We start from the raw sequence: 13144 nt of genomic DNA on the forward strand, positions 1-13144 counted from the left end.
AATGAAAGAAGAAGTTTCTCATCTTGCTTACTCTTCTGGTAGCAGGAAAATTGCCTGTCATTTCTCCATATTGTGCTTGGAAATGGGCTCGATAATTAGGCAGCTATGTGCATGGAAAAGAGATTTTACTGAGTGAAATGGGCTCCGTGGTGTAAGTGTGGAAAATGCTTGCTATTACCCAGGCCCTTTCTGGGCAGGTTTTGTCCTGGTTTGCTTCCTGTTTCAGTTCCCAAAGGGCTGCATTTGAGCAGCTGTCTGCAGAGCTGATTTTTCTCCCAGCCTCAGAAGATGGTGATTTGGTGTGTTTGTGTGCTTGTAATCTTGTTCTGTCATTACCTATTTACTCCTTATTATGGCTTTTTGAGCAGATACTCTCCAGCCTCTGTGTTTATCTTCTTCCCTATGTGTATTTCAATAAAAATGTCATTATTTGAAATCATTGACACTGCTGGTTAAAGATACTGAATTCCATCATCTATTGTCCTGTAAAATGATCCATTAAAGATAAAACTGCAGGCACTCGATAAAGGTCCTTTCCTAGGAAGGAGGATCTTATCTCCAGAGCATGTGTTTGCATTCCTGATGTAAAAGAGCTGCAGCAAAAGGGAACAGGCAAGGGAAGCCCAAGATTTTCCTCTCCAAACCTTGTTCTTGAGATGGGAAATGGGATACTCTGAGTAAATTTATAGTTGGGAAGCATTAGATACTGATGAGTAGAGGAAAGGGAGTTGATTTCTTTTAACAAACTGGAGGGGGGGAGAGATGAAGGGAGGTTAAACATGGGGGAGCATAAAGGTGAGAGAAGTGACCAAGAAAGGGAGGGAGATGTTGGTGCTATTGGTGAAGGAGCAATCATCCATTCTCCTGGTGCAAATGCTAACCCCAGCTCCCCTTCCCCCCCCCCTTTTTTTTTTTCCATGCAGGCTACAAGGGAGCTTTAAATTAGTGTGGAAAAAATACTTTTGTTGCTCTGAGCTTCACTCTAACACTGCTGGGAGATGTAGTGTTGTAAATAGTTCACCTTGTAGCAAAAAGAAGCTTATGAAGCAGGATGTGAACTTTGTAAATGAGGGACTACTCTGTGTGTAGTGATAGTTCTTAATGGCTTCCATTGGGTGATAAATATTCTTGATAGACTGAGGGGTGTTCTTTGCAGGCATTGCTGCTGTCACGGGGGCTAAAGATGTTGGAGGTCAGGGTTCAGTTTATGCAAAGATGGAAAGAGTAGCTTTTTATTCCTCGTGTCATGGCTCTTGAGTAGGTTGGCATTTGAATCTGCAAAGGGTCAATATTTTTGGCACACCTAAGTCTGCTTTGAAGGCAGATAACTAACCCCCAGCTTGACACATGGGTCTTAGGCATTTTCAGTGTGCTGGTCTCTTTTGTTTCTGTTCCTTATTTCAGTAATTATAGCATGCTAAAGTGTGTGGGGCCTCTTTGGTCAGACCTTGTGCAGACACTGTGAAATTAACTTCCTTACCTTCTCACATGAATCGGACTGAAGTGATATTTCCAAAGCTTTGTGGTTGAACCTCCTCCTGCCCATGATGCCCAAGCTTTGGTAGAGAGTGGGTGTGGGAGATTTAGTAATCTAATAACTGCTTAATTGCTCTTTATTGGTGCAAGGAGAGGCTGAGGTGGGGATGAGAGGTGTTCTAAGTATCAAAACCTGTGTGATGTCTAACAACTGCTGCAAGAAAAGATCATGGAAGCTTCAGGAGGAGGCTGAACCTAAGGGACAGGGTGGCCTGCTCCTCTGCTCAAGCTAGTGATAGCTTCAGGTGAAAACAGCTCTTAAATGGAGAGAAACCAAGGGAGGATTGGCTTTGTTAGGGATAAATAGCTTTAATAGCTTTTGGTAGCCAAGAAGGAGCGAATTGAATTGCACCCCCTTTGAAGAAGCATCAGAGAGGAGAGAATCTGAGCGAGGCTGGAAAGTCCCTGAAGAGCACCTGATGCTGGAAACTGTGGCTGCCATAGTGAATTCCCCATGATGTCATCTCATCCAGGCATCCAAACTGATCCCTGTATCCTAGGATGGTCTGCCTGCTTTTTTTTTCCTGACACTTCCATTTAATACTTAACTCACAAGACATTTTGCTTATTTATTTCCGTTGTTCCTGATAATAATTCTAAGCCATTAGAGGGGAAAATTGTATTCAAAAATGCTGTTTCACACTTTATTTGTTTGATGATTTAGAGCGATAGAAAATAGCACATTTGCTGGCTTTTATAGTCTGATAATTATCTGCATCCATCAAGCCATTCCAGGGGAATAAACAAAACACCAAGAAAATTACACTATTAATGACATTCTTTACGGCAAATAGAAAGGATCTCTCTCTATTGTGGTAAGGATAAAAAGAGGACTGTCCACTTAAACTTCTGTTCAAAAAAAGCAAACAACCACAGTATAAAAGTTAATATCTAAGGCATTTGTAGCCTTGGTGCAAAAACCTGACCCTGATGCCTGGTAATTACAGTCAGAATGAGTTGGAAGGATACTAAGGAAGCAGAAGATCAGAAATGCTGGGACTGGGTTTGATGAAACAAGTTGGGAAGGTGAAGGCCTTTCAGGTAGAACAGCAAACTCTCTGTTAGTAGAAATGGTACTTAAACCATTGCTAGGAAGCTGCTCTTGGGTTGGTTGGAAGAGTGGGAAAAGGTAATTTGAAAGGATCAGTGTATTGCTGTCAAATTGTTGACTTTGGGGTAAGGTGACATTTGAGCCACATAGCTGTAACTTTTTTTTTTTTCTTTTTAACCCGAGATTTTTCATTTTTTCCCCCCTGTTTTGAAAATCCTGTGTTCCCTGGCAAAGCAGCAGGACAGTATTCATGCTGTAATCCTACAATTTGCTGAGTGGCAGGTTTTCAGCTTTAGCTTGGCCCTGTGTCCTGGTCAACTGCTGTAAGGCTGACTCTTGGAAGTACCATGCTATAGGCACTAGGCTCTTGGGTTTTTTTTCCCAGTTTCTTTGAAGTTTGATAGATCTTTAAACAGTTGCTGGGTTAGCACTATTCACCAAGACTTTTCCTTTTCTTGGGGAACCAGTTTGAACCAGAAAGGACAGATTTTGCACTGAAAGCAGTGGCTCAAGGTCAACGTTTTTGGCACTGTTGCGTTTCCAGTTGGCTGTGATTTTCTCTGAAGCAGAAACAGTCTGTAAAAAGATGGTTCTTAAGGACTGTTAACATATTTACACTGCCACCACCACTTCTCTTTAGTTGAGGTTGTTTGGGGCAAAAGGAAAACCTTGCTGCCTTTTTGCTGTGGTTCAAAAGTGCCTGCTCAAGGCTGGATGAGCTGCCCTGCCCAGTTCAGCCTTCCCTGGGCAGAGGGATGCTCCAACACTGCTTCCATCTCTGGGGTGAAGCATTGGGCACTTCTCAGTCTGGTTGTCTTCACACAGCCCAATTTGAGGTCTTTGGTGGATACCTTGAGATAAAAGTGGTATTTTGCTTTGTTCTGAGTTGGTTGTTTTTTTTCTTCTATTGTGGAATGCTTTTATGCATCTGAATGATGCATCATGCATCTTTTATGATCTGAATGGAGCACAGAAGGGAAGCAGCTTGGCATGACTTCTGATGGGGTTTCCTTCAAAATTGTGGTAGGGCAGGGGTGGTCTTTTATTATTGTTTAGCAAAGTAACCCTGCTGAAAAAAATACTCCAACATCTTAAAGGTATTAAAAGTCCTGCATATAGAAAAGGAGATTATTTGATGCATGCATAATCATGTCGGGTTATCTCTGAAATTAAAGGTATTTTGCTGTTGTCTCTGTAACCCAGGATGTTTTGCTCTTGATTCGAGCTGTGGGTAACAAATCTTAGTGCATGACAGTATTTTGTCAGGTCTCTCTCTCAAGGATTTTTCTCCCCAACAAATCCCTGGCCATTTTTCACAGTGAAAGCAGGAGGGTGGTACCATCAGCTCGTACACAAAAGCCAGCCCTCAGGGGATGCTGATGTGCTCAGTATCAGAACTCCTTTGATTGCAGCAATTTCTAATCTTTCCCTGTCACCCCCATTGTTATTCTACCTTGTAATCAATCATTTCATGTCTAGATTGAGCTACAAGCTCAGCCTGTGCCACACTTGCAGAAGCCTTCTGCTGCTTCTGCTGCTTTGAAAGAGCAGCTCAATGTCTTTATTACCTATCTTCATGGCAATCAGTCAGATTTGTGAGTGTAACTTAAAACTAGGATCTGACCTACTTTCAATTCTCATCTGCTGTTAATTTTGTGAATTCCTAAGAATAAATGTAGAAGGGTCCTCCTTGCCTCCTGAAAGACTGGCCCAAACAAAGCAGTTAATTTCTATAATTGGAGTCAGCAATTGCCAAGAACCTGTTCTGTACTAGAGTATTCTGATTTGTATATTGTTACATATAGGGTTTTTTTCAGATTTTTTTTTTTTTTTTTTAATAAAATGGAAATCTTTTTTTTTTTTTTTAAATAAACTGGTTTCTATCCAAGTGAGTCCTTTTTTTTTCGGTCTCTCCATAGCCCCTTCTCTCAAGCTGTTTGGCTTTTTGCAGTCTGCTGTTCCAGATAACACAATAACCATGTTCCAATGTATTAAACTTTTAACATCCTCAAGATTCAATTAATCTTATCTTTACAACTCCCAATTACAGACACTAATTAAGTGAAGGCTGCATTGTAGGCTGGGGATATTACATTAATCATTGGCAGCCTTTTAGCCAGAAATCAGTTCTTTCCCAATCCTTCAGTGTTTTTCCCAGAAGGAATGGAATGTCTCATTTCCCTGTTTTAAGGGACATTAATCCTACAAAGGAGCTTTGGATCAGGATTAGTTTTATCACATTTATGTAAGTGATGAATGGTCTTTGGTTTTACAAAGCTCCCAGCTTTGTCCCAGACAAATTAAATTGAATTGTTTGATAATTATGCAATTTTAAGGCACTGTCAAAGATTAGGTGCTACATTGTGTTTTCCCTTAGTTATTTATTTTTCAGCCATCAGTTTAAATCAGCTTAATGTCTAAATCTTGAAGCATCCTCCGTATGACTTCTGTCCTTTATCTTTTCTAACCTGCCAGATCACAATAGGTGAATTTTGATTTTGTACAACAGCAATATGGGATATGACTTCTATTTCATTCTCCTGACATTGCAGATAAACTTTAAACTTCTAAGTTAAGAAGCTGGGCAAGTGGGCTGGGTGAAAGTCCCCTCAGATCAGGTGTTTGGAGAGATCCCATCACAGGGAGAGGAATTCTGTTTACCTGTTGAGCTCCTGCAGTTGCCTGCTTAAAATATCCTGCTTTCAGCTTTTTTGTTGTTGGTTTTTTTTTGACAACTTTGTTGGAAATAACAAAAATAATGCATTTTTTACTATTCACATTGAAGAAAAGTTGCAGCAGGCAATAAATGTCATTGTCACAAACATAAATTTTCAAGATCCTCCATTACATAAAACTGCTATGAGAACTATATCTGATTTGATGCAGTATGGAAACAGTAATTTACAAAATTCCAGTGACTCTGTTATTTGTGTCATCATGTTAAACGTATTTAACATGGTATTCAGTTATTTGTTATAACCTGAACACATAGAATTTTCACCTCGTGATTTTTTTGCTTCGGTGAATCTTGAGGTTCTGTAACTTCAAATCAGCAAGGTAGCTAAAAGCTTTTGGTGAAGAAAACCAACCTTTTGAAGTCTCCTGATTATGACTGTTTAAAAAAAAACGAATACTATTATTATTACTATTATTGCTATTATTATTATTAACCATCACACAATTTCTGCAACTACTAGTGGCTTTTTTTTCCAATTTTTTTCAAGTTGTTTCTAATAACTTTGTTGCCTAAGTTGGTAGACATTTTATTTTTTAAATTGTATTTTTAATTTTTAAATAAACCCAAAAGGATTTCCACAATTTTCTTTGGAAAAAATTATCTCAGTTTGGTGTAGCTGTGCACCAAGTTATACATATGTGTTTGTATGTGTATCTATATATGCACAGAGATCCTTCTTCACACCTTCTCAGCCCATCCAAAATTACTTGCATGCTAATCTAGCTCAGCCTCATGTTTTATACTGCATATATAAAGCAGAAAACATACCTCCTGTTTCCTATACTAATTTTTTTCCCCATGCTGTATCATCACTCTGCCTTCTTCATTCTCCCTGTGAAGTCCTCTGTTGTTTAAAAACAAAAAAAAATGCAGGAAAAGAACACATCATAGAACATGTCTAAGGACTTCTATTGGCTTTCTTCCATGTATAATAATTATCTGTCACTGATACTTACTTAAAATTTTGGTTGTATTTCCAGACATGAATTGTTAAGGGTGCAGTGCTGCAAGTCAGTGCCATGATTGTTTGTAGCTGCCTTTTTCTTTCAGTGTTTTCAGATCTTAATATGATATTAACCTTTTTTTTTTTTTTTCTTTTTTTCTCCCTTTTTCTGTTAACTCTCTCCTAGGTATGCCATACCTCCTGAACATGGCAAGAGACTGGAACGCCTGGCAAAAGGTAAGATTTGCTTCATCCTCTGCTTGGAAAACCAACATATTCCCAGGTAAATTCCCATGGATATATTCCTGGAATCCTACCCTGAGAGCTATGATCCTTAAATACAAACAATATTGGAATTTGCTGCTCAGAAAGGTTGCATTTCAATGCTACAGTTGAATCATTTGCCAGGTTTTATAAAAGTTACTTTCTCATTGATTAAAAAGTTAAATCCAGAACGACCTGTGTTGTGTAGAACCTGAAATACCACACCAAAGTCTGATATAAATGATATTATGTCTTGGGTTTTTTGTAGCTTTTTTACTGGTGACCAGTCTGTGAGACCCATGGATGTTTGCAATGTATAAACCAGAAGCAAATGACCAATAATCTCATCTTTATTTTAGTTTTGCTTTGCACCTTTTGGAAGGGGGATGGGTAATGTTTTGGAACTGCAGTGAAGCAGTGTTACTGCCTGGGCATTCTCCCTGTCCTGTGCATCAGTGGTCTGTACAAGGAAGAAGTTCACTGTGGAGAAATGAGTGTGCAATTAATATGGAAAATGAATAGCTGAGCTGCAAATGGGCTCCCTGGGAGAGCTGTGGAGCCCAGGGAGAGAATGCTAATGTGTTGCCATGTTATTGGTGCTAATCACTTAAAATGTGCTTCTTTATTAGTAGCTTTAATGAGAGCCACTTAAACTGTGCATTAAAAAGAGAAACTGCAGAGAAGGAGGGCAGACTGGGTAGCAGACAGTCATAATTTTAATTGAAATGCTTTTAGTACAAAAATATAAGAAAACCTGGAATCCAATAATCCTTCTCAGTTTCTGAAACTCCTTGCATTCTGAAACTCCTTGAGCATTATGGCTCATCAGTTAGTTTTGTTTCAAAGATTGGTTTATTTTACTTTTTTTTCCTAAACGGTGATGTTTTTAAATCCCTATAAACACACAATTTGTTACTGAGTCACCCACTTGGAGTGGAACATGGGGTCTTGGAGAAAATTATGTTAAACTGGTTTAGCTGGCATTTCTGGGAGGGAAGTGCTGACATCAAAGGGTTGGTTCAGTTTGTGCCATGATTTTGGTGTTCAATTATTTGTGATTTGTTTTAATAGCTTGGTATGTGTCTTAGAGCTAGAATAGATTAGTTCCCCTGGAATAGCATAGCTGCCCCCCAGAGAAGGTATAAAAAGGACACCAGTGTCTGCAGTGGGTGATCCATGATGGTTTCATTTTCCTTACCTCTATTCAGCCAAAGGGTACTTCAGGATTTGGGATATTGGCCCAAACTTGACACAAACAGGTTCTGCTTCTTAATTTCCAAGGGCTCTATTGAGGTTTTGGCTAGGATGCTTGTTCCCAGAACACAGAGACCTTGTTAACTCTCAGCCTGAATGGAATTTAGGGCTATGTGCCTCGACATGCAAGTTTTTACCAGAAAATGTACATGATATTTCAAGCAATGAGAGATGATGTGCTAATGACTGATATCTTCAGTTCTATGTTTATTATTTGATCTACAGAAAGCATCCAGGCAGGTTTTTATTTTGTCACCTGGTTTCTGTTTAAATGATGATGGGATATAATATTCCTGCAGTCATATTCCTCTTTCTTGTCTCCACAGGATTTTTTCCAGGAAGCTCTCAGGGATGTGATGCTTTCCTCCGGCACAAGATGACCCTCATTTCTCCCTCAATCTTGAAGAAATATGGGATCCCTTTTGACAGGGTATGTGCAAAGGATCCCTTGAAGGCCCTGGCAAGTTGGGGAGGTGCACAAAGCCCAGCACCCCTCTTTTTAAGGATGCAATTCATTGCAAGCCACTGGGGAGCCATTTGCTTAATTTCTAAGTGCATTATTATGCTAAATGTATCCTATCAGTTTAAAGCAGGTGGCTGCCTGTAAATGAGGATTTGTGGTTTGGCTGAGCCACCCTCTGTGAAGTGCTTCTCTCCATAAAAGCTTTCACTAGAACTAACTTTGTCAATTAGGGAGCTTCTCCAGGTAGAGGGGGGCAGACTGTAATGCAGATGATGTGGGCTTATCAATAAGGCAGCATAACTCTTTGGTGATTTTGGAGCACACAGGCTTCCTTTTCTTTTCTCCTGAACCAAACCCCAGAATTAGATGTGCTGGTTCTCTGTGTAAGCATTTGTTCTACACTAAGCCAAGTGAGGAGCCACAAATCTCTTAAGTCCTGTTATTTGAAATGAGGGGTCATGTTTATTTGGTGTGATCATTTTAATATGCTTACTCTTAAAGTCTTCTGGCAAGAAGTAAATCTCCTCAGCCAAGTGTGCTTACCATGGATTTAGGATCTGTGCAGAATCAGTCAAACAACTGCTGCTGTGTGGAAGCAGCACACAGGGTCTGTCCTGCAGGGTGGCCAAGGACAACCTTTGGGTGTGGGGATGGACTTGAGTTAGAGCTACCAGCACTCCTAACTCCAGTGGGAAGCCTCAAAGAATGCCTGATTCAAACTCATTTAATCCTTCCTCATCCCCTTTGCATCATCAGCTGTTGATATATATATTAGGGCCATCTTTTTCTAAGGCAGAACTCCTGAGTTTTTCTTGAGTGTGGGTTTGCTAGAGTCAATCCACCCAGGACAAAGCATCCCACCAGTTTGAGGCTGGTGGTTGAGTTGGAAGTCAGATCTCAGCTCTTTTATAGCATAAAACCTATGAATTCATTCAATTTACTGCTCCAGAGACTGTTTCATTTTTCTTAGTGGAAGGCTGTGATGAATGAAATTTGAAGTGTGATCACCTGGCTTGTCAGATGAGTTTGCTGTCAGTGCAGGGGAGACTCAAACCAAGTGATGTGGTGCTTGTGGTTCAACCTCAGTGGCCAGGCTTGGCCCAGTTTGCACAAGATGGTTGATTATTAAATGGTTCATTGAGAGTAACAAACCATTTCTCTTGTATAATTCTACCTGTGGAACCTAACTCCCAAGTGGAAAACATGAGTGCCTGCTACACACGGTGGAAAATAATGATAAAAATATCACATGGCGGGGGCTGAATTTTTTGGTGAGGATTTTCACTTGACAGATTTCAGGGAAGTGGATATGTGGCTCAGAATATGGGAAGCATCTGAGTTGAATGTATAGGTGCCCCTCTGAGAAATCTCTTTTGATAGAGCATAAAAGGCATTCTCTGTCCTGACTATATTTCCAGAAAAGAATATGGAATCTGTAGTGCATGCAAGCTTCTGAAAAATTTGACCATATCTGTTTATTGCCCTAAACTGTAAAGTTTAAGGATTTCTTCTTAAGCTGCTTTCTGCTTCAGCTGAACCCTCTGTCTTGCTACTTCTTGTGGTGTTTTCCTTATGATGTTGTTCTAACCAGAAGCCCTAAGTGGTACAATAATTGGCTGAACAGAGCCTATGAAGTGTGCCCTGCATAGCTAAAGAAGCAGATGAAAATAATCATTGAAAAAAGAGCCCTGTGGTGCACACTAGCTATTGTAAGTGAATTTTGCCATGCCATCCTCTTGTGACATGCAGTCAGCCTGCAGAATGGAGGAGAGGAAGCAGAATTAATTTCAGCCCTTTCATTCAGGCAGCATGCTGGGGCAGTGCTCTCAGGTCTGACAGGGTCAGAAAGTGAAGGAAATTCTTGCAGGACTTCAAATGTTTGAATGTTGTAGCTAGGCATGTTTTTCTCTAGAATAATAGATTGTTGTGTGTTTGGTTTTCCATCACTCTGAGGGAAGTGGCATTGAGTAGTAATTACATATTAAGTGATTTCTGATCAATAACCAAGGAAAAGAGTTTGTAAAAAAGCAGTAGAGAAAAACTTTCTGGCCAAGCTTATTCCAAGTCAGCTTTACTGAGCTGTGTGATGATGGGGATGGGATCCAAAGGGGTTTAAATAAGAGAGTTTGTAATTTATTGCTTGGTGAAAAGTCTTTAGCTGCTAAGCTAGGCTCCTACTATGAATCTTTTGATTTGTGACATGAATATTTTTTGCAGCTTGAGTGCTGGTGTCTCCTTTGTCCTGAGGAAATGCAGAAAACTTCATGCTAAGAATCTGAATTTTTTTTTTTTGTCTCCCTAAAAAAATAGACCATTGTGCACATAGAGGACAATATCACTGTCAAAACCAAGCTTTTTTTTTTTTAATGAAGGGGAATTATTAATATGATAATTAAAGATAATTCCTAATCCTGATTTACAGAGAGTGTTTTTTATGATAGCTTCTCTCTTCTCTATGGCACTCACTGGAAGGATCTTTTGAAATGTAAAAAGGAGGAGGAGATCTCTTCAGTCTAAACAGCCTGTATGTGAATACCTCCTGGCATGAAATAGTAGCTTTTGGAGGATCACTATTATTCATAAACAGTGAGCATGTGCCTTTTTTTTTTTTTTTTTTTTAGAAAGAGAGATAGGATCCCTTCATCTCAGTTCTTGGCAGATTTCAATGGAGTGAATAGGCACGCATTTATAAATCTCTATAATGGTATTTACTGCTGGAAAAAAGCAGATCAATACTAGGGCTTTTTAATAATTAAAAATGTGTATTTCTGTAATCTCCTATTGATTTCTCCATTTATTCCTCAAGAGCTTGCAGAAGTCAGTAAATTTAGGGCTTTCTCTAAGAGTGGCAGTTTGTGCTGGCTTTCCTTCAATAGTTATTACTTTTCTGCATGGCCTATCCATCATTTTGAGTGCTTTCTAATTTATTGTGGGGATAATGTTGACAGCAGTGACATGGAGGACACACACCCTGGGCTTCAAATGAAGACACCAGGATGTAGATTTCATGACAGAAACATAATCTTTCTGTCTTCTGGAATTAGCAATCTACTTCTCTGATTTATGGAGGGGGCTGGATGGGAGGATGCTCCAAGGAGCTGGGCACAGGCTGGACTTCAGCCCTTCTCATCCAGAAATACTGCAGAAGCTGCTTTTTTTATCATACCAGGTTTTATTCTTTTTTTTTTTTATTTATTTATTTTATTTTTTATATTTTTTTTTATTTTATTTTATTTTTTTATTTTTTATTTTTTTTATTTTATTTTTTTATTTTATTTTTTTTTTATTATTTTTATTTTTTTTATTTTATTTTTTTTAATTTTTTTTTAAATTCAGCCAATTCTGTCCATCCAAGTGGATAAATGTTTAAATGTTTTAACTTCTGTCTATTTACATTTTCTATTTGGACCCATCTTTGTGTTTAGAAGTTCTTTGAAGTCTCTGTAGGCTCTGAACTACTGGTGGTGACTTGCTGCTGATGGGAAGGGATCCAAATGGAGTTGCTTGGCATGTGGCTGCTAGGAGGGGTCTGTCAGCACTTCTGGCTTGGAAAGACAGGGAAGGTCAAATTTTGCCTCTTTCCTACTCTGTAGAAGGGAGGTGCTGGGCTGGAGGGATTGCTCCAAGCACGTTGGATCCCTGTGGGCTGCTCTCCTGATCTGGGCTATGCTCTAACAATTAAATTGCTTTTTTCCTCGGTGTCTTTTCTGCAGAAGATTAAAAAAGGGGATTTTCTAGAGCATCACAAATCAAATGGCTTCTGATTACAGCTGTAACCTGCAGAATTTTACACCTTTATTAATAACATCCATAATGCTTGTTGCTGTTCTAATTGCACTTAAATAGACAAATGGCAAGCAGTGATTTTTAGGGTGAACAAACAGGAGTCAGATTGATAAATGGGAGTGGGGAAATAAATACAGTGAGAGGTAGCATGTGCTTCAGTAGGAGCCTGCAGTACAGAGAGCACATTCTCCCTGCTTCCCCCCAACCCTGGGAGGAAGGAAATTCAGTTTTCTGGACTCCACTGGCATGCTGGGAGTGTAGATTTAGACTTAGCATGAGCTGAAGTGGTCATGATCTAAAGATTTATTGATGTTTTGGAACTCTGCACCCTTTTTGTAGCTGGAGCCTGTGAGTTTAAGTGGTTCAGATCTTGTGATTGTCCTGTCTTTTCCTTACCAGAAATACTTCAGGATTTCTGCAGTTAACAAGAAACAGTTTGAGCTTTAGCCAAGAGTTGGCAATGACTGTTCTGCCCTCCAGCTGAAAGGGAGAAATTTAGCCAGTGAATTTTTTTTTCATAGGTCTCTGTTCTCCAGCTGCTATGTCAACTGATCTGTGGGATCTCTCTTCCTTTTGTTTTTTTTGTTTTTCAGATCACCCAGGAAGCTGGTGAGTTCATGATAACGTTTCCTTACGGTTACCACGCGGGCTTCAACCACGGCTTCAACTGTGCTGAGTCTACCAACTTTGCCACTTTGAGATGGATTGACTATGGAAAAATGGCAACCCAGGTAGGTGTCTTGGGGTGGGGGGTCCTTTAAAACCTCTCTAGCTCGTGATATACAGGAGTTCCCTTTAGAACAAAATGGAACATGCAATGTGTTCTTACATTGTGCCACGGTGCTGGTTTGTGCCTGGGGATCATTTGTGTCATTTTGAGGGCATAGTCATGACCTTTCTCCAATTCTGGATCTTTCATGCACCTTGTGACAAGGTTGTTTTGAGAATAGTTATGCTAGCATTAGTTTTTTGATGCATCCAAACTGCATTTCACAGGGAGTAAGGTGACTGATGTAACTGAGTACAATTCATTAGGTACACACTGAAGGGAAAGGAATAAGTGGGAAATGCTTGTAAGCTTTAATAAAATGATGGTAATAAGATCCAAAA

General features: G+C 39.6%; 1 protein-coding gene across 4 annotated transcripts in view; it reads left to right on the plus strand.

The window, feature by feature from the left end:
• The window catches only part of KDM4B (lysine demethylase 4B), an 83066-nt gene that overhangs the window by 27071 nt on the left and 42851 nt on the right, over positions 1 to 13144 (plus strand). For all 4 annotated transcript variants that reach the window (XM_071728067.1, XM_071728063.1, XM_071728064.1 and 1 more), the window contains exons 6-8: positions 6455 to 6504; positions 8112 to 8215; positions 12628 to 12765. In XM_071728067.1, the coding sequence (XP_071584168.1) occupies positions 6455 to 6504; positions 8112 to 8215; positions 12628 to 12765 (292 nt within the window). The remainder of the gene's footprint in view (positions 1 to 6454; positions 6505 to 8111; positions 8216 to 12627; positions 12766 to 13144) is intronic.

This window comes from Heliangelus exortis, chromosome 28 (genome assembly GCF_036169615.1).
Source record: "Heliangelus exortis chromosome 28, bHelExo1.hap1, whole genome shotgun sequence".
In the NCBI taxonomy this organism is placed as follows: Eukaryota; Metazoa; Chordata; class Aves; order Apodiformes; family Trochilidae; genus Heliangelus; species Heliangelus exortis.